A 20,221-nucleotide genomic window follows, 5' to 3' on the forward strand; every position below is an offset into this window, starting at 1 on the left:
CCTCCTCCTTCCACCCCCTCCCCCCTTCTCTTGCTACTGTTGTTCTCCTCATTCTGTCCTCTAGCTTCTACTACTCCTCCTCCTCCTCCTCCTCCTCCTCCTCCTCCTCCCAACCCCTCCCCCCCTTCTCTTGCTACTGTCCTTCTCCTCCTTCTGTCCTCTTGCTCCTACTCCTACTCCTACTCCTACTCCTACCCCTTCTACTCCTGCTACTGCTCGGATTGGTACTACTCCGGCTGATCCTGCTCCTGCTCCGTGGATTCCTGCGGTAGCTCCTTTCTGCTTCGTCCCGCGCCCATGCTCTTTGAGCTCATCGACGATCTGGCCTGCCATGAAAGCGCACAGCTGGTGTGGCTGGCGAGCAGCTGCCTGGCGGTTGTCTACGTGGTCGGGTGGTACTTGATGTGTCGGAGGATGAACTCCTGGACCCTGGAGGAGCCGAGCCATGCTAAGACACGGAAGGGACATAAGGTTCGCCTCCATGGCATGAGGCGCCGGGGCTGAGCTTCCGTTCAGGTCTCCGTCATCCTGCCTGTCAAAGGCGTTCATGAACAGACTCTGGACAACTGGAGGACGCAGGTGACGAGTGGGTGGGAGGGCTCGAGGGGCTCCTGACCGGCATGGTCAAGATCAAGCTGGATCACGGGGGTGAGACCGAGTACTTCTTCTGCATGGAGAGCACGCAGGACCCTGTGAGCAAGCGAGTGAGACGGGCTGACACGTGATGTGACCCGCGGGTCGTGCTGAGCAGGCGTACAAGGCAGCGATGGAGTTCAAGGAGGAGCAGAAGGATCTGAAGAACGTCAACGTGGTTGTCTGCGGACTATCCTTCTACTGCACACAGAAGATTCACAACCTCCTTGAAGGGTATGCATGCTTCGCGTGACGAGCAACCTGATTCAAGTTGGACCCCAGGGTCTCGCAGATCAGCAAGGAGAGCAACTATGTGTTGTTCCTGGACGACGACGCGCAGATGTCGTCAAGGTCGTCATATCGCTGTCATGAGAGGAAGGAGCGATGAACAGGCAGCAGGATCCTCCTCAGCCTCATGGACGTGCTGGACAGGGACGACAAGGTCCTCATAGCGTGAGTTGCGACGGCGGGTCAGCAGCGACTGAGAGATGAGGGTCAGATCCGGCTGGCCGTTCGAAGTGAATCCCAAGACCTTTGCTGGTTTCATGCTGTTTGCGTGAGCGGGACGAGATCGCTGCTCCTCCTCTTACACATTGCGCAGGTACAGGATGCTCTCGGTGATCGCTCTTGGCCAAAAGTACCCGACGGTCCTGTGGTGTGTATCGTTTCCGCTGGCAGCCCATCCCTCCCTCTTGGGAACCTTCTGATTGTACTCCAAGGGGAGGGTGCCTCCTGTTGAGGACAAGAGATCTCTTCGACGACAAGGTTGGAATCTTGCAGGCCTGGGAGGTAAAACATTGATGGCGTGCTGTGAACTTGTGATACCATGGATGATATGCTGTAAACCTGTGATGATCGTTTGCAAGGACTGTGGATATTCCGACGATATGATCATGGCTGGGCGAGCAAGCAAAGTGAACAAGAAGATTTTCATCCCCCCAGTCGCTGTATTACCGTCTATGTATGACTTATCTGTGCAAGGCTTCCTAGCTAGTAGACTGAAAAATTGCAGGATGAAGGAAGATTACTCGGTCAGGAACCACTGGAACTATATCCGACGGCAGATGTTTGTAAGACACTGAGTTTGCAACGTTGAACTCACAGATGACTTGTGTATTGGTAAGGTTTGCGACACTTACAGTGATATCTTCGATCGGGTGATGTGTTCATACCCGGCCATCTCTCCAGCATTCTCCGTCTGACTGAGAGACCAGATGAACAACTTGTTCCTTTTGATAGTCATCTGCATCATCGTCTTGTTGGTAGGCTGCTTGACCTTCCAGGTATGCTTCTCAGCTCACTGCCTGCACGACTCTCATGTGATATCAAAGGTCTTGATCTTGGCAAGTCTCGTTGGGGCAGGGAAGAGCTGGCTGCTGGGACAGTGAGCGTATCCATGCTGCGTTGCTTCTGCCGTTGAATGTTTCCTTTGCAGTCTTTCGGCCTATCACCTGAATCGTCAGAGCTGCGGCTGGGTCGGCAACGGCCTGCGCGGGAACCGTTCTTGACTTACAACCTGTGCAGATCCCTCTCGCTCCAGATGTCTTGTATGTCATCATCTCAGGTTCAGTCTCTTGCTGCTACCGTTACATCAGAGTCACGTGCTGTGGTTCAGCCTTCGCTCTCGTCTGGATCCACTCGATCTACATGGCTAACGAAACCTTGATCAAAACATGCTCGCGCGTGTATGGAAAGCAATTCCCTCCTCTCACATCTCACTACAGCGTTCTGTCAGTCTGCTCTCTGCTCTGAAGGCTGAAAAACCTGACGTGCAGACAGGTTCTGGGTTAAGTTCTTCTTTGCTTTGCTAGCTCAATGCACATTCCAGTCATGTTGTCGTTGTTCTCTTGTTTTGTTGCCTCTCATCGTGTTTTGTGGCAGCATCTGCCGTGATCGCGATGCTGGACAACTCCATAGTGTGGTCGGGCATCTGCTACAAGAAGGCCAAAGGGAAGGTAGCGAGCGTTTGGAGGAGAACTACAGGCAACACAGACTGTGCGGAGAGGGAGGAGGTGACGAGCTGGCAGATGGGGAGTGGTATACAGTGCCGTTGAAGGAGTCGCAGGAGAAGGTAGCGATGTAGAAGTATGATCTGATCTTGACTCGCCGTCAATGTTGGCAGGCCAAGACAGCGAGGATGAAGAGACCATGACTGAAAGTTGCCGGGCCTGCTGCGACCAGCACCAAGTAAGACAAGTTAGTGAGATAGTAGTGAGTACCAATCTTCAATTAAATTCGAGTTTGCCTCAGAAAAGAGACTAGTAAAATATCAAGGACAGAAGCGTGCTCTCATTCTATTCTTAACGACCTCCAGCCATGTCAGAGTCGATTCGACAAGGGCAGATTGGCGGGATGCGGGCTGTATGAGCAGGGACTGGGGGCCGGGTGGTGCGAGGGACAAGACCCTAGGGGAGAGGGGTGGGTGGTGATAATTGTTACCGTTGTAGGCATGGCGGCCGAAATGATGGCAGAGGAGGGGGAGAGAAGTGAAGCGGAGAGAAGCTGTAGGGAGGGGAGACAAGAGAAGGTGTGGTAAGATAATAGTTCCGAGAGAGGGGAAGGAGAGGAGCGAAAATAGAATGAGGGGATATGAACATTCAAGGGCAAACGGACGTGAAGTACCGTGCGGAGCGATGAAAAGAAAGAGGATAGAGTATCGACATCAAGAGGAAAGTAGAGAATTATGGGTTGGGAACAGACCGGAAGAGAAAAGGACGTCAGGAGGGGAGGTGGATTCATATGGGTAGCAATGATGTCAGCGGAAGAGGTGGATTCATATGAGTAGTAATGATACCATCACCGAGCATGAGATCTTCGAGTAGATGTGCAGAGGGAGCTGTGAGCAGACATCAAGTCTCAGCCTTGGCTGGTGGAGGAGAGAAGAGAGAGAGAGAGATTGTTAGATACATTGACTAGTCTTTAAGCAATCAGTTCCATTGAGAGATTGGAGCGACTTCACTTCAAACTGATCTGTCACTGCTGATCCAGACCTTGCAGGGGATTCTTCCATTGGATTCAGGATGAAGAAGCGAAGGCAGGAAGGAGCATGTCAGGGAGTTGAAACCGTGAAGGAAGATTGATAGGAACATGTTCACAAGGCAAGCCGTCGCGGGTCTCGAGAGTTGTGTTTGGTTAGTATGTCCGGAAACGAGAATTTGATCTGCTGGTTTATGCTCAATGAGTCCTGGGAACATCTCCCCAGCTCTGCGCGTTGATGCCGTTGCCTCCTGTTCCCCCCGCTCGACTCGAAAGCTTGTACAAGGTAGCGTCTGATCGAATGGATAGCATGAGGCCCCTGAGGTTGCAGTTTGACAACGGGAAATCACCCGGGCCGGGAGCGAACAGCCTGGAGAACCAGGTGTCGATGATGATGAGGTCAAAGAAGGCGAAGAAGTTCAAGAAGATGGTGGCGGATAAGATGGGAGATAGTCTTGCATCGTCAAGAGAGGTTGAGCCTCCAACTAGAGGGAACGAGTCGTTCAGCTTCGAGACTCCGCGCCACAAGTCAGAGGATCAAGACGACGATGATCAGAGCCCGACGCTGACTGCGCTCAAGAAACTGACGAAGAGGATGGACTTCTGGCAGCAGCTCGGAGCAGCAGATGCGGAGGCTTCCCCTCCGAAGAATTTGAGAAGCCATGTGAAGTCGAAGAGGGTGGATACAACGTTGGAGCATGCCCTTGAAGGCAGTGAAAGATTAGTTCAGTCCTTTGACATGTCGGCAATCAAGAAAGAAGGAAGCACAATGCATACTTGGAATATGCTGGATGATGCAGCCAAGATCGATTTCTACATTGATTGCCCGGAAAGCGCACGATCACATCTAGATCAGCACATTTCGCATCAAGAGATCTCGTTTCTGCTCTCTTTGTCCCTGTCGTCAAACCAATCAAGGAAGTCGAAGTTCTTTGTGAGAGTGCTGCATCCACATGTCAGAGCGGATGCGATCAGTGGCCTTGAGCTCCCTGAGATGAGAAAAGCTGTCCACTCGCTCTCTAGTCAGGAGAAGGAAGAAACTTTCCTGTACATGAACGCAGAGCAGATTGCTGCCATACTGACTGAAATGACAAGTTCTGACACCTACAAGACCTTCGAGTTGGTGGAAAAACATAAACGCGCTGAGGTGTTCACCAGGCTGCCCCTTCCCTGTCAGCGAGACATCTTGGACATGGCTCCGATCAAGTACAGGTCTCAACTCATCTCAGACCTCAGCGTGCAGGACGCCATCGCTCTGCTCCTCTTGTACCCACCCAAGGCTGCCTGGACCCTCCTCAAACAGTTCTCGACGAGGATGCAGGAAGACGTCGTGCTGGAGCTGCCGGAGGACTTGCGATCTCAAGTGCTTCTGGCCATGTCCGAGCGAGAGGTCCAACATCTGGTCGATCACCTGCCACAGTCGAGTCAGGTAGCGCTCATGACGGACTTGTCTTCAGAAGCTGTCTGCTTCCTCTTCGACGTGCTCCGACCCTCAACGCTGGGACCTCTGCTTAGCGAGCTCAACTACGAGCACCACAAGGAAGCAGTCGAAAGGCTTTCTGCGGCAAAACGCATTTCTCTGCTCCAGCACCTTCCGACAGCCCTCAAGGTCGAAGTGACGAAGACGTTTGACAAGAGAGAATTCCTCTCTCTCATCAAAGTGCTCGACCGGAGTATCCTCGCGCAGGCGCTGCAGGAGATGGACTTGTACGATCAGGTCGAGGTCTGCAACCAGATCCCTGACCCCTACCGCACCGAGCTCGTGCTGGAACTCGATGGCGACAAGCGGCTGGCGCTGTTGTCGTCCCTTGACACGCAGGAGAAAGTTTCCATCTTGAAGAGCTTCGACAAGAAGGCTTTCAGGAACACCTTCAATCAGCTGCAGCGAGCATACGATGCCGATGTGCTGTCTGCTATGAACCCCGTCGAGCTGGCTGAGCTGATCTGCGGGCTCTCAGGGATCGATCAAGAGAACGTGTTGAGGCTTCTGAAGCCCGAGCAGCTCAAGTTGGTCCTGATGGAGATGGGCATCGAAGACTGTCTTGCCGTGATCCCTCTGATCAGCAGGCAGGTAAGATGTCAGGTGCTGTCGATGCTTCCCGACGGTGTCCGATCGCTGGTCTTCCGTCAGCTCATCTTCAAGCAGCAAGGCAACTCGCTCAGATCCTCTCAGGCGGGATACGATCTCGACGCCCTCGCTATGCTCATGAGTCTCGGGACGGAGGTCGCCTACACGACCCTGAGGGAGATGGGGGATCCCCTCAAGCTCTCCGTCCTCTCCAAGGTCTCGACGACGGAGAGGACGGCGCTGCTGGAGTGGATGGACCCCATCGAGCGAGCGGAGGTGCTGGACAACCTGACCCTAGAGGACAGCGCCAACTCGCTGCGCATCATGAACACCGACAGGGCGGTGGAGGGGCTGGTGGAGATCGTTCCCAACAAACGAGCGATCCTCCTTGTCGCCCTGCCGGAGAAGGAGAGGGTCGCGATCATCGAGAGGATGCAGGCTGATGAAGCCTCCCACGTTCTCAGCTCGCTGCCTCTCCCCGACGCCGTCGCCATCTTGAAGCACCTGAGCCCTGCCACTAGCGTCAACTGCTTCCTCAACATGACGACGGAGGAATGTGTGGTGGTGCTGGAAGCGGTTCCAGCGAGGCAGAGGGCTGAGATCATGTGCAGCATGGAGATCGAGGACTCAGTTCGGATCCTGAGCGACATGAGCCCAAGGAAGGTCGTCGAGACCCTGCAGCACGTGCAAGATAACGACCTGAGCCTGATGGCCCGTGACCTGCCGAGGTCTCTGCTGCAGGAGGTGATCGAGTTGGCCTCCCTCCGCCTCCGCACCAGGATAGTCCGCCTGCTGCCGGGCTCATCGAGGGCCTCGATCCTCAATGGCACGGAGGGCAGCCGGTTCCTTGCCATGCTCAAGTGCCTGACGTCAGAGGACATGGAGGGCTGCTTCACGGAGCTCACCCCTGCTGCCCAGCTGCAAGTCATCCAGCATGTGCCGCCACGAGACGCCAAGAGCCTCGTCGGCCTTCTCCCCGCCGCCTCCCGCATCCCCCTGCTGTCCCAGATGAACTTGGAGGCGTGCTCGCAGATCCTCAAGAGCGAGCAGAAGGAGACGATCGAGGGACTCCTCGGCCTCCTGACGGCCGAGAGGCGCAAGGAGATCCTCCACAAGCTCCCGGAGAGCGTGCAGAGTGCTATCGCCGTCCCCTCCTCTGCTCCACAGCCCCAGCGGTCTCCCTCAGAGCTCAAGACATCTCCAGCGTCACCGTCAAGGCTCATGCCGGCAGCTCACGACCTGAGTGCCGAAGGAGCCGTCGTTGTGTCGCTCTTGTTCAAGCATGACGAGGGCTGGGCGGGAGGTAGAAGAAACCTCCGCTTCTGGGAGGTATGGGTGAAGGAGACGCTATGCCAGGCAGTGGACACCTCCCCCAAGCGAGTGGAGCTGGTCTCGCTGCAGGAGTCGACGGCCTCTCTCGTCCTGAGGTGCCTGGCGAGCAGGTCAAGCAGGCAGAGATCGCCGCTCGAGCTCGCTCAGGAGATCGTCGGGTGGCTCAGGGAGGCGAAGCTGGAGTATGGGCTTGAGATGTTGTCGGGGACGATCCACGCCCAGCAGGCGATGAGCTCGCCGATGAGGATGAGCTCCTTGCACAACAGAAGCCTCAGCTCCCACCTCGACCCTTCGCGAACAGCCAACGACCTGTCGGCCTTGAGACACTCATCGGCTCTCGGAGAGCGAGAAGATGAGCCCTTGGCTTACTTCGCCGGCTTCTCCCCGGAGAGTTACAAGATCCTCCAGGCGTCTGACATGGAGGAGGAGGAGGAGGAGGAGGAGGAGCACTCGGTAGCCAAGGGAGATCTCTCGCTGCTTGACAAGCTCTTTGAGCCTCTCAGCATGGACGGTCGGGTGGGAAACGAGGGATGGAGCATGGAAGACTCGCGGGCGTCGGGGGGTCACGACATTTTCGAGAACCTTCAAATGCTACAGTCAACGATCCAGCGGAGAAACCATGACATCCGATCCTTCACGAGGTCTGTGAGGAGCTTGCAGCATGACGTAGAGGCAGAGCGGACACGAGGGAGGGAGAGAGACAAGAGCGGGGACTTCATCTATGCTTAGCAGGACGAGTGTACATGAACGAACAGAGTTAGACTAGCTCACGCTGACTCGTACCTAATCGAATCGATGTCAAACGGGACGGCGTTGTCGGGGGTCAGCTGGGAGAGCATGCTGGAGTAGTCCAACCCTACGACTTCTCGGCCGGTGGGAAAGAGGCTTCCCTGGAGTGGCATCTGAAGCACGTCATCGAGAGACAGCGGGCTCTTGTTGTCCACTGCGTCCCCGAAGAAACACTCGCGCGTCGTCTTTCCCATGCTCCTGCACGACTGCAAGCTCGAGTAGATGTCGACAGGCTCTGCCGTGTCCCTGTAGTAGCACTCGAAGGAGACGTCCCTGACCTTGTCCCCCATGGCTGATGCCACCAGGACTTCAGCTACATCCAGCCGGGAGATCACCCCGTTCTTCATCAGCCCCTGGTTCAACTCCACCTCTCTCGGCCCCCTCCTCTCCCCGAACGAAAGCTGCCCTGCTCTCACGATCACGTAGCTCCTTGCCGCTCCCTTGTCAGCTGCATACAGCTCCTGCACTGCGTTCTCTCCCTTCTCAATCCTTCCGCAGACCTCACACCTCCCTCCTCCAGATCCTCCGCCCTGCATCCACATCATCCACAGAGGTGCAGTAGGAGAGAAAGAATTTCGATACCTGCTCCTGCTGCTGGTTGCGGCACTTCCCGCACACAGAGCTCAGAACCACCAGTTTCTTCACCTACACAACCAAGTAAGTCTCATCCCTCTCATTCTCTTGTCCTCTACGTCTTGATCCAGGCACGCCTTGGCCACGTTGCTCAGCCCCGTCACTTCCATGCTCGATCCTTCTGGACGATCCGCTGCCTCCTTGAGGTCGACCGCCTCCTGCTGCGGAGCACGGAACCGGGGCTCGACGGCATAGATGACAGTCCCTGAGTTCCTGACTACCTCGCTCACCTCCTTTTCATCCATGAGGTCGCACTTGCTGACGGTCAGGAGCTTCGAGTCACCAGGGATGCTGATGCTGGAGGTCGGAGAGACGCATGCTGTGACGGGCACCTTCTGCTTCAGCAGCATCCTTAGCACATCCCCCCCCACGTAGCTGTCGGCTCCCACCACCGTCACTGTGCCCACCAGTCCCTCAGCACCCGAGCGAGGAGGAGCAGAGACCAGCAAGAGGCCAGCACTGGCTGCTGATGCCAAGAAGGAGCGCCTCTGCATTGAAGCGGACTCAGCCCAGCTCTGCATGCTGAGCCGGCAGAGCGAACTGCATCGCGGATTTCTGCATGCTGCGTGGAGAGCGGAGGACGAGAGAGAGAAGCATGAGGAGAGATGGAGATTCGACAGAACAATCGCCAGGAGGAGAGTTGGCGACTTCATCGCGGCAAGTTGAAATCTCCTGTCAAGGAAATTTTCAGTCTCCAATCGTTTGTTGAATCCATCCCATGTAACGCGTGCTCCTCCCCCCCCCTTCTCTTTCTCTCTTTCTCTTTATCTCCACCTCTACCTCTATCTCTATCGCTATCATTATCGCTATCTCTTTCACTTTCTCAGTCTCGATCTTTACCTCGATCTCTTTCACTTTCCTTATCTCTACCTCTACCTCTACCTCTACCTCGATCTCTACCTCTACCTCTACCTCGATTTCTTCCACTTTCTCTTCCTCGATCTCGATCTGATCTGATCTGATCTCTTTGACTTTCACTTTCTCTATCTCTACCTCTACCTCTACCTCGATCTCTACCTCTACCTCTACCTCTACCTCTTCACTTTCTCTATCTCTATCTCTATCTCTACCTCTACCTCTTCACTTTCTCTATCTCTATCTCTATCTCTACCTCTACCTCTATCTCTACCTCTACCTCTACCTCTATCTCTGGCTCTACCTCTATCTCTGGCTCTACCTCTACCTCTACCTCTACCTCTACCTCTACCTCTACCTCTACCTCTACCTCTACCTCTACCTCTACCTCTACCTCTACCACTACCTCTACCTCGATCTCTTTCACTTTCTATATCTTCATCTCTATATTTCTGTCTTGCCTCTTCTCTGTTTCTCTGCCCCTCCCTCCCTTCTCCCTCAATCCCACCGCAAGCGCCTTGTGCCTCGATCCTACTCCCGGGGCCCGGGCCGGCCCGGCGGCCCGGCCAATCCATAATGATACGTAAAACCGTAAAACTGATACGTCGGAGTCAGTTTTAAGGAACAGGAATCGTAGACGTCGCTTGTGAACAATGCAAAGCAAGATTCTACATCAACAAGCTGGCATGGGCATGTCCCGATTGCGGCATTTCTGTTGTTCAAGACACACATGACCCCTCTAAATGTGCCGATAGAGCACAGGAATCGAGGTATGGATGGGGAAGGTACTTCGGAGGACGAGATTACTGCTGTAACTGTGCTAAGAAGCATGGTTGGACTAGCTATGGCAAGTATGCTTGCAAACGATGCAAGGAGAGGTCTTTGAAGAAAACTTTAACAACTTCAAAGGTCTCGAAGAATTTGACTCAAGTGGGTCCTTCAAGTCCGTCTATCGTGCAACTTGGAATCGCTCCAACGGAGATACGTCGTCTGTAGCTGTTCTACAAATCAAAGGAAGTGGATCTTATCTCCGAGACGCGTTCCAGCAGGAACTCAACGTCACATGCGAGCTTGGTCTTCACCCGAACCTTCTCAGGCTGCTTGCGATCACCAAAGAGCCAGCCTCTGGAGATTACTGTTTGGTCACCGAGTTCGCATGCCATGGGTCCTTGAAGTCCATGCTCCTAAAGCTGTGGGAGTCCAGGAACACGATCAGTGCACTGCACAAGATATTGATTGCTCGCCAAATCTGTGATGGGATGGTACAACTCGCCCTTCACAATGTGGTGCATCGTGATTTGGCGGCCAGAAACGTATTGGTGTTCTGCATGGATTCAATGAATCATCTTGACGTTCAGGTCAAGATAGCAGATTACGGTCTTTCGATCTTATCTAATTGTGGGTACTGCAACACCAATGGCGGGTCGATGGCAGGGAGCACAGCTCGCCCTATCAGGTGGATGGCGCCCGAGAGCATTCAACGAAGGCTATACTCGGAGCAGAGCGACGTTTGGGCGTTCGGCGTTACCATGTGGGAGATCTGGAGCTATGCGATGATGCCTTATGGGAGTGTAACCGACGATTGCACTGTTGGGTCAAAGATCGTCGATGGTGAACGACTTGCAAACCCTGATAATTGTCCAGCTGGAATTTATGCGATCATGCAGAAATGCTGGCAAGATACGAGGAAGGATCGCCCTACGTTCAAGGAACTCCAAAGATTGCTCCTGCTGCAATACGATGAAGCAGTCGTTGAGGAGAAGATGATATCCGTGCAGCTTGCAAGTGAAGAAGCTAAAGTGTGTGTGGTCTGCCAGACAGACCCTGCAATCTGGGCGCTATCGCCTTGTGGACACTTGTGTCTATGTGGGAACTGCAAGCAAGGAAGCGAAGCCAGACCTTGTCCCCTTTGTCGCGGCCAGCCCACAAGCCTGCTACGTATCTTTTGAAGCGTCACGGCGTGAAGCTGTTCGCTGTGACGGTGTCAGTGATCTGGCCTCAGGCCTCTCAGGCCAGAGACGATTGCATTTTAAGCGTTTAGTGGGCTGGGCCGGGGGACTGGTCTCCAAACTCAACTGATACCTTCACTGAGTCACTTAACTGCGCGCAGGGACAGCAGTCGGCAGGATGAGGGCCCTTGGTTCTTGCTGTCTTCTCTCTTCTCGCTGGCCTGTACGACAATGTCAGTGTCAAGCCTCCTCTACTCTCCTGATTGTCCTCGTATGATTTTTAAATCACATCGAAGCCTGGCTTTGAAGCTTGTGTTTCAACGGTTCCATTCTCTGGGAGTCCCTTCCGGATCATCTGACCTATCATCTGAGTCATGGCATGATCATCTGACATATCATCTGAGTCATGGCATGATGCCGCCACTCGAACCGAGCAAGGTCGCGCGGCTGGAGATCAGCCTGATCCCGATTACTTCATCAGTTTGATGCCGCCGGGCCCGGGAATCCACTCTTTACTCACTAGCCAATTTTTTTAAACTTTTTTTTTGCAAACAGGTATTTTTTTCCCATTGTAATGTGTCATTACTACTCAACCGTACGTTGACGGATAAGGCCGAAAGTTACTACCGTCGGTACGGCCCATACCGTACGCCTTGTAGTTTTTAACTTCCAAAGTTCAAGCTCACGCTAGTAGCCAAGTCACCCGGTAGGTCCCAGTGGTTCTCCCAGAGGGACCGGGGGGTGGGGGGTGTGACGCTGCTGTTGACCTCTGGGGAGTCGAACGGTCACTCGCTACCCGAGGTGAGCGCGGAGAGACGGTCGAAGGAGTCAGAAGTTAACTTCCGAAGTTAACAACAGTCTGTAGGCCCTCCCTCAAGAAGTCAGAGAGCCGTTACTGTACGGGTGGCTCACTCTAGTTCACGCGGGGTGGGGGGTACTGGATTGGCTAAATGAGGCGATCAGATGTTGGATCCGTTGTTGGTCGGTTAGGATAAGGATGACCGTGACCTCGTCAATCTCAGCTCCTCATAACAATCTATCCTCGAACTCTCCCCTCGCACTCTCGCACCCCCTCTCCCTGCCACCCTCCCGTCTCCCTCCCCTTCCTCCCCTCTTTTGTCTTTCTTCCTGTTCCCATCTGCTTGCATCGCTGCTGTCTAGGTCGTCGCATTCCTCTCGGTCGCGTCTATCCCAAGCGGTTCTGGAACTTCTACCTGATACGACGAGCGTGTCCTCCTTTGAGACTCCATGCCGCCGTCTGAGACGAAGTGTCTGATCTTTCTCGTGTCATTTCTGCTCTCCTCGTGCTGGGGGAAAGCAAGCAACCGGGATGATGATCTTAGTGTCAAGAGGCTTACTGGCCGCCCATGGCACGTTCTAAACATGAAGGACGTTCCTTTGAGGAAGCTTGTCTTCGATGACAAGTCCAAGAGCTCTACTCGCTCCATATCCTCTAGCTTGAGCCTCTACGTTGTTCGGGTGTCCGACCCCAGAGCAGTGGTCGCCAGCTTGAGGTCGATCGCGGCGGGCAAGTACATGCAGTACTATCCTCACGACACCTACCTCATGGCGCTCGATGCCGCGCACGCAGAGGCCGTCCATTCCCTCCGGGGGGTCGAGGGCGTGTTTGCTATGCCGGCGGAGGCCAAGACAGCGTCTCGTGCTGCTCAGGTCAGAGCGGCGGCAGGGGCCACGGCCACGTTGGACGTGCAAGTGGCAGTGACGAACGAGACGCGAGGAACGTTTGCGAGCACGCTGATGTCATGGCAGCGAGATCTCCGCAAGGTTGTACCTCCTTCCTCCTTCACCATGCGATGGGCCAGCACGAGCAAGGTGGTGGTGGTTGTGGACGTCGCACAGGAAGACGCTGTGTGGGCCTGGCTGGCAGAGCAGCCGCTGGTGGTCTGTATCGAGGAGCGGCCGACTTTCATCATCAACAACAAGTATGCGGTGAGTGCAGCTGCTTCCTCCCTCCTGCTCCTGACTTGCCCACCTAGTCCATGGCCGTGCAGTCCAATGATGGAACGCAAAACAAGCTCTGGAGCCAGGGCCTGCTGGGCTCCGGCGAGATCGTCGGGTGCGCGGACACTGGGGTGGACTACGACAGCTGTTTCTTCCAGGACCCCAACCAGCAGGTGAAGACGTGTCAGGGCCTGGGAGCCCCCGCAAACTGCGTCAACATGAACCATAGGAAGATCGTCTCCTACCGCTACTTCGCCTCCACCAACGTGGGCGACACCTCCTACGGCCATGGAACACATGTCGTCGGCTCGATCCTGGGCAACTCTCTGTCCAGCGACTACACCGTCTCCTACAACGGAGGAGCGCCGGAAGCAAAGCTCTCATTCGACGACATCTCCTCTGACGGCAGCAGCCTGTGGCTCCCCGACGACCTCAACACGGACTTGTTCCCTCATGCCTTCGCCGTCGGGGCCAACCTGCACTCCAACTCATGGGGGTCGTCGACCTCGGCCTACACCAGCACGGCGCAGGAGATGGATCAGTTCATCTTCGACCACGACGACTTCCTCATCCTCGTGGCTGCCGGTAACTCTGGGCCAGGAGCAGGAACCATCGGCTCCCCCGCCACGGCTAAGAACATCCTGGCAGTGGGAGCAGGAGCCAACACGCTCGCTGCCTACCAAGACTACGACGGATACACGGGGACGGCGCATGACAAGCAGAGGACTGGCCTCGTCGACTTCTCCTCCCGCGGGCCAACTCCGGACGGACGGTTCAAGCCGGACATCGTGTGCCCGGGAGAGAGCATCCGGTCGGCCTACTCGGACGGGACCCTGACCTCCTTCCAGTGCTCCATCGCCGAGATGAGCGGCACCTCCATGGCCACCCCGACATGCGCAGGCGCGTCAGCGCTAGTGCGTCAGTACTTCCGCGAAGGCTTCCTCTCCTCCGGGGCCCGCAACGCTTCCGCCGCCATGGCGCCGTCGGCGTCGCTGGTCAAGGCCATCATGATCCATGCGGGTCAGCCCATGTGGTACACGGAGTCGTCGACGTGGAGGCTTCCTCCCTCGCTCCCTCACGTGTCGCAAGGGTTCGGACGGGTCGACCTCGAGTCCGTCCTCTACTTTGGCCCTTCCACTCCCTTCAAGCTCAAGGTGCATGACCGGGAGGTCGTCGAGGACCAGCAGACCAGACACTTCTGCTTCCTCGCCCCCAGCCGCCCCTCCTCCCTTGTCTTCCGCGCCTCCCTCGTCTGGACGGATCCTCCTGCTCCTGTCGGGAGCCAGCGGACGCTGATGCACGACTTGAACCTCATGGTGCAGGACCCGAGCAGGAGGATCTTGTTCGGCAACAACCTCACGAGCAGCGGCAACCCGGTCAAGGACGACGCCAACAACTGCGAGCAGGTCACCATCTCCAACGCTACGGGCGGCATGTACCGAGTGATGGTGGAAGGGCTCGACATCCAAGGGAGCTCGCAGAAGTTCTCGCTGGTGGTCACGGGGGACGTGGAGGAGGTGACTTGCCCAGCCCTCACTTGCCCCAACGGCTGCTCGTCACATGGAACCTGCAAGCTCGGCACCTGCTCCTGCGACATCGGCTTCCAAGGACAGGACTGCAGTGTCCCAGCTCCTCCCCTCATCAGCCCGTCCGTCTGCCAGCAAGTCACCTACGACTCTGGCAGCCCCTACTCCGGCACGACGCCTCCTGCTGCTGCTCTCCGACCGACTCCCGTCGTGGTCGAGTTCGTCTCGGACGGAAGCATCGGGGGCAAGGGCTTCTTGGCCATGTTCGGCGACTCCTCGTCGCTGCCGTCCAGCAACGGGACGAGCAACCAGGTGGCGACGCTGTTAGCATCTGAGGGGATCGTGACCGATGGGGACGGGAACTACGACAACAACTGGGTCAAGACTTGGATCCTCGCCCCTCCTCTTGCCCAGCAGGTCTACCTCAAGTTCCTCGACTTCAACGTGGAGAACGGATGGGACTTCGTGTACGTCTACGAGTGCTCTACCGCCGCCTGCTCCTCTCCGGTGCAGGTGCAGGGAAGCCCGTTCACAGGGGCTGCCGTCCCCGACCTCCTCGTCTCCTCCACGGGCATCATGAAGGTTGTCTTCACTTCCGACGGCTCAGTCACAGCGCCGGGCTTCAGAGCTGTCTTCCTCACTCGCCTCCACGACTGCTCCAGCAGCGGGCTGGTGCAAGAGAGCTTCGGCCTCCTCTCCGACGGGATCGGCGCCTACGGCAACAACCTGCGCTGCTCGTTTGTGGTTCAGCCTCCCTCCTCCTCCAGCCTCCGCCTCACCTTCCTCGAGATGAACATCGAGCAGAACTTCGATCGCTTGTACCTCGGACAGTGTATCCCCCCCTCGTCCACCAGCCGTGCTCCCACCACAAGCCCAGCACCGACAACCAGCCGTGCTCCCACCACAAGCCCAGCGCCTACTACCAGCCGTGCTCCCACCACAAGCCCAGCGCCTACTACCAGCCCAGCTCCTACCACAAGCCCAGCTCCTACTACCAGCCGTGCTCCTACCACAAGCCCAGCTCCTACTACCAGCCCAGCTCCTACTACCAGCCGTGCTCCTACCACAAGCCCAGCTCCTACTACCAGCCCAGCTCCTACTACCAGCCCTGCGCCTACGACGCCCCCGAGCTCGGGCATGACTTGCTCGATCATAAGCGGCAGCCCCTACTCAAGCACGTCGACGATACCGCTCATCACTTCCTCTACCAGCATCCTCAAGGTCTCCCTCACCTCCGATGCTCAAGCAAGCTTCCTTGCTCGCTGGGGCCCTGAGCCCTCCTACAACGCTGACGCCTGCGCCTCCTCCGCCGCCGTCGCCCTCCAAGCCGACTACGGCGGTCTCTCCGACGGGGTCGGGCTCTACAGCAACAGCGCCTCCTGCAGCTGGATCTTGGCTCCCGCCGGCGCCTCGAGCGTCACCCTCGTCTTCACCCAGCTGGACATGGAGTACGGCTACGACTACGTGTACGTCGACGAGTGCAGCGACGCCTCCTGCGCCTCCTCCACGCAGCTGGCGAGCCTGACGGGGTCGACGATGCCGGGGCCGCTTGTGAGCTCGACGGGGTACATGCGAGTGAGGATGTCGACGGACTACTCGGTGAGGCGCGAGGGCTTCAAGGCCATCTATGCGGGGTCGACGCGGGTGTACGACTGCAGCTGGGGAGGGACAGGGGCGATCGACAGCCTGCAGGGGCTGATGAGAAACATCGGAGGAGCGTCATGCGTTTGGACCATTGAGTCATCAACGTCGCTGCCTTCCGCTCGTGTTCTCTACCTCAACGCTGCTGTCAGCTCCCAAGTATCGTTCTTCTCGTGCTCCGCGGGTGGACAATCTCCTCCTCCTACTACGTCGCCGCCGCCATCTTCTTCTCCTCCTCCTCCTCCTCCGTCGACCTGCTCCTCCTACTCTGCTGTACCCGGCAGCCCCTTCACCGGTTACAGTCTTCCTACTCCCTTCACGGCCAGCAGCCCCGTCCAGCTCACCTTCACCAGTGACGCCAGCATCACCTACCAAGGCTTCCTTGCTCGCTGGGGCCCTGAGCCCTCCTACAACGCTGACGCCTGCGCCTCCTCCGCCGCCGTCGCCCTCCAAGCCGACTACGGCGGTCTCTCCGACGGGGTCGGGCTCTACAGCAACAGCGCCTCCTGCAGCTGGATCTTGGCTCCCGCCGGCGCCTCGAGCGTCACCCTCGTCTTCACCCAGCTGGACATGGAGTACGGCTACGACTACGTGTACGTCGACGAGTGCAGCGACGCCTCCTGCGCCTCCTCCACGCAGCTGGCGAGCCTGACGGGGTCGACGATGCCGGGGCCGCTTGTGAGCTCGACGGGGTACATGCGAGTGAGGATGTCGACGGACTACTCGGTGAGGCGCGAGGGCTTCAAGGCCATCTATGCGGGGTCGACGCGGGTGTACGACTGCAGCTGGGGAGGGACAGGGGCGATCGACAGCCTGCAGGGGATGATACGTCATGCTGCAGCAAACTCACAAACATCGACGACGTGCTCTTGGAGCATCGCTCCAGCGGGCACCTCCTCCGTCTCCTTCGTGTTCCATCAGTTCGACCTCAACGCTGCTGTCAGCTCCCAAGTGTCTATTCTTGCTTGCGCGGCGGGTGGACAATCTCCTCCTCCTCCTCCTTCTCCTTCTCCTCCTTCTCCTCCTCCTCCGTCGACCTGCTCCTCCTACTCTGCTGTACCCGGCAGCCCCTTCACCGGTTACAGTCTTCCTACTCCCTTCACGGCCAGCAGCCCCGTCCAGCTCACCTTCACCAGTGACGCCAGCATCACCTACCAAGGCTTCCTTGCTCGCTGGGGCCCTGAGCCCTCCTACAACGCTGACGCCTGCGCCTCCTCCGCCGCCGTCGCCCTCCAAGCCGACTACGGCGGTCTCTCCGACGGGGTCGGGCTCTACAGCAACAGCGCCTCCTGCAGCTGGATCTTGGCTCCCGCCGGCGCCTCGAGCGTCACCCTCGTCTTCACCCAGCTGGACATGGAGTACGGCTACGACTACGTGTACGTCGACGAGTGCAGCGACGCCTCCTGCTCCTCCTCCACGCAGCTTGCGAGCCTGACGGGGTCGACGATGCCGGGGCCGCTTGTGAGCTCGACGGGGTACATGCGAGTGAGGATGTCGACGGACTACTCGGTGAGGCGCGAGGGCTTCAAGGCCATCTATGCGGGGTCGACGCGGGTGTACGACTGCAGCTGGGGAGGGACAGGGGCGATCGACAGCCTGCAGGGGATGGTGACGGATGGGCCAGGGAACTACCAGACGTCGACGACGTGCTCTTGGAGCATCGCTCCAGCGGGCACCTCCTCCGTCTCCTTCGTCTTCCATCAGTTGGACGTGGAGGCCGGCTGGGATACGCTGGCGATCGAGGAGTGCAGCAGCGGGAGGAGAGGGCTGAAACGGCCAACCTTGTCCTCCACAGCCATCGACAGGCAGACAGTCAGCGATGCCGCGAGCGAGAGACGCGGGGAGTCAGCCTGGTCGGATGTCACGACGACCTTGATAGATGTGTTTGGAGAGGTCGCGAAGAAAGCCAGTGAGCTGCTGTCAGGACACGTTTGAAGACGTAGATGTTGACATGCTAAGTTTGTTTTCTTGTAAATCATTTCATGATGCTTCCAGTCTCTTGCTTGTTTTCTCTCTCCTCCTCTCATCATGTCATTCTGACGTTGACCAGCGCTCAACCTCTTTCTCTGGCTCTGGCCGACAATACACATGACGAACGCCAGCAAATCTCTTCCCAAGGTAGCAGACAAGCCGCACCTGTTACATCGACTGTCAACTCTGATTCGATCCTCCTCCTCCCGCTTCTCCTCCTCCTCTGCCTTCTCCATCCTCCTCCTCTGTCTACTCAGCGATCTCGACTCATCCAGCCGTATCGTTGGTATCAACGGCCCCGCCGCAGTCTCTTCCTCCTGCTCTCTTTCATGCTCTTCTCCTTCCTCACCTGCGGGTCCAGGTAGGTCGTGTCCATGAGCGCCTACACGGGATCAGCAGGAGCACACTTGCTGCAGAGAGATGAAGCGAGGAGATGCAGGAGGAGCAGGAGAAGAACAAGCAAGACAGACACACTGAAGGAGGAGGCAGGCAAGGAAGCAGCAAGAGGGTCAGCAAGAGAAGGAGGAGCAGGTGGAGATGGAGGAGATGGAGGAGCTAGCGGAGCAGCAAGAGAAGGGGGAGCATGAGGAGGAGAAGGAGGGTTTGCGACCTCATCAGGATCGAAGAACTCTTTCGGCAGGGCTCGCTGCAGAGCTCCTACGAGAGCCTGCAGAGAAAGTGAGGAGGGAGAGAGAGAGCGGGGTTAGGGTGAGAGAGGAAGAGGGAAGGAGACTGAGCAGACGACTGAGAGGGAGAGGAGGGGAATGAAACGAGGGAGAGGAGGACGAGGATGAGACTACAAGACGAGGAGGGAGATTAAAAAGGAGAACTAGCAAATGCATGTAAAGCAGAGGGGGGCTCGGAGGAAGAGAAAGATAGGAGGAGAGGGGAGGAGAGAGGAGGAGAGAGGAGGAGAGGGGAGAAAGGAGGCGAGCAAGAGAAGAGAGGAGGAGGTACTTCAGGGTTCTTTGGAGGTCTGTTGAGAGGCTCAGGAGTCAGTCGAAGCTCTTCCACTGAGATGATCATGCGGGTGGGAACGCTGGGGGCCTGGAAGCAAACAATGAGGAAAACATCCTCCTGCATCACGTCCATGCGCTCCTCTCTCCCTTCCTCCTCCTTTCTCCCTTTCGCTTCCTCTTCCATCCCCCTCCCCCCCTCTCGCTTGCAACTTTCTCGCTCCCTGCCTGCTGCCTCCCTCCTTCACTCCCTCCCATTATTCGTTCTCCTACACATCTATCGAGCCTTACCTCACTCATGTTGTAAGAGCACTTCACCTCGAACAGGCCTCGCGTCCTTGATCCCGTCAGCCTCCCCCCTCAAGGTCCAACAAGCACATCAAGTACCTCAACTCTTCTGCCTGCCCCGTCACATCCTCCCGGTACTCCCACCTTGCCTGATGCACCAACTCCCGCGCCCCTCCGTCGATCCTGCTCCTGATGTCTCTGACCTGCTTAAGAATCAGAGACAAGGGAAGACCAGGAGGGAACGAGGAAAGAAAAATCCAAGAGGAGGAGGAGGAGGAGGAGGAGGAGGAGGAGGAGGAGGAGGAGGAGGAGCAGGAGCAGGAGGAGCAGGAGCAAGAGCAGCAGGAGGGTGTGGAGTTTATTTCGGCTGTTGAGCAGGACCTTGAGGTTGGTGTCGGGCGAGAGGAGGCGAGAGGTCGAGTACAGGAGCTGCCAATCCCCCGACACGGCGAAGTTGAAGAAGTTGACGTCGAAAGGAAAGATCTGCTGCTGCTCTAGCTCCGCTATGCACTTCCTTATCATGGTCCTGCTCTCCTCGTCCGACGTCCCTTCCCGGATGTGCGTCAGCAGGCGCTGGGGAGCCTTTGCTATGTAATCTTGGAAGCCTGCGTCTGAAAAAGCATCGTCGTCTCCCAAGCTCAT

At 57.0% G+C, this 20,221-nt stretch overlaps 7 protein-coding genes across 7 annotated transcripts; 4 read left to right on the plus strand and 3 right to left on the minus strand.

The window, feature by feature from the left end:
* Positions 1-297: 297 nt before the first annotated feature.
* Positions 298-2,687, plus strand: GUITHDRAFT_147691 (hypothetical protein; the record flags this gene model as incomplete). The annotated part of the gene is made up of 17 exons (XM_005820682.1): positions 298-471; positions 517-579; positions 630-704; positions 752-867; positions 916-984; positions 1,033-1,086; positions 1,235-1,288; positions 1,353-1,422; positions 1,500-1,594; positions 1,646-1,703; positions 1,758-1,790; positions 1,848-1,916; positions 1,965-2,017; positions 2,069-2,108; positions 2,158-2,197; positions 2,515-2,588; positions 2,661-2,687. The coding sequence occupies 17 exons, from the start codon at positions 298-300 to the stop codon at positions 2,685-2,687; spliced, it is 1,164 nt and encodes a 387-aa protein (XP_005820739.1).
* Positions 2,688-3,172: 485 nt separating this feature from the next.
* GUITHDRAFT_155938 (hypothetical protein) lies at positions 3,173-3,945 on the minus strand (the record flags this gene model as incomplete). Its single annotated transcript, XM_005820683.1, has 1 exon — positions 3,173-3,945. A coding segment is annotated over one exon (159 nt), but the record flags the coding sequence as incomplete, so codon positions are not given.
* On the plus strand, positions 3,920-7,738 carry GUITHDRAFT_120026 (hypothetical protein; the record flags this gene model as incomplete). Its single annotated transcript, XM_005820684.1, has 1 exon — positions 3,920-7,738. One exon carries the CDS (start codon positions 3,920-3,922, stop codon positions 7,736-7,738), a length of 3,819 nt encoding a protein of 1,272 aa, XP_005820741.1.
* A 38-nt stretch (positions 7,739-7,776) lies between these two features.
* Positions 7,777-8,925, minus strand: GUITHDRAFT_120027 (hypothetical protein; the record flags this gene model as incomplete). The annotated part of the gene is made up of 3 exons (XM_005820685.1): positions 7,777-8,328; positions 8,381-8,443; positions 8,491-8,925. 3 exons carry the CDS (start codon positions 8,923-8,925, stop codon positions 7,777-7,779), a joined length of 1,050 nt encoding a protein of 349 aa, XP_005820742.1.
* A 1,290-nt stretch (positions 8,926-10,215) lies between these two features.
* Positions 10,216-11,004, plus strand: GUITHDRAFT_48392 (hypothetical protein; the record flags this gene model as incomplete). The annotated part of the gene is made up of 1 exon (XM_005820686.1): positions 10,216-11,004. A coding segment is annotated over one exon (789 nt), but the record flags the coding sequence as incomplete, so codon positions are not given.
* A 1,669-nt stretch (positions 11,005-12,673) lies between these two features.
* Positions 12,674-14,519, plus strand: GUITHDRAFT_90664 (hypothetical protein; the record flags this gene model as incomplete). Its single annotated transcript, XM_005820687.1, has 2 exons — positions 12,674-13,185; positions 13,233-14,519. Coding segments are annotated over exons 1-2 (1,701 nt in total), but the record flags the coding sequence as incomplete, so codon positions are not given.
* Positions 14,520-18,395: 3,876 nt separating this feature from the next.
* Positions 18,396-20,221, minus strand: GUITHDRAFT_120030 (hypothetical protein; the record flags this gene model as incomplete). The annotated part of the gene is made up of 7 exons (XM_005820688.1): positions 18,396-18,500; positions 18,685-18,717; positions 18,946-19,002; positions 19,293-19,382; positions 19,583-19,628; positions 19,679-19,782; positions 19,961-20,221. 7 exons carry the CDS (start codon positions 20,219-20,221, stop codon positions 18,396-18,398), a joined length of 696 nt encoding a protein of 231 aa, XP_005820745.1.

This window comes from Guillardia theta (genome assembly GCF_000315625.1).
Source record: "Guillardia theta CCMP2712 unplaced genomic scaffold GUITHscaffold_168, whole genome shotgun sequence".
In the NCBI taxonomy this organism is placed as follows: domain Eukaryota; class Cryptophyceae; order Pyrenomonadales; family Geminigeraceae; genus Guillardia; species Guillardia theta.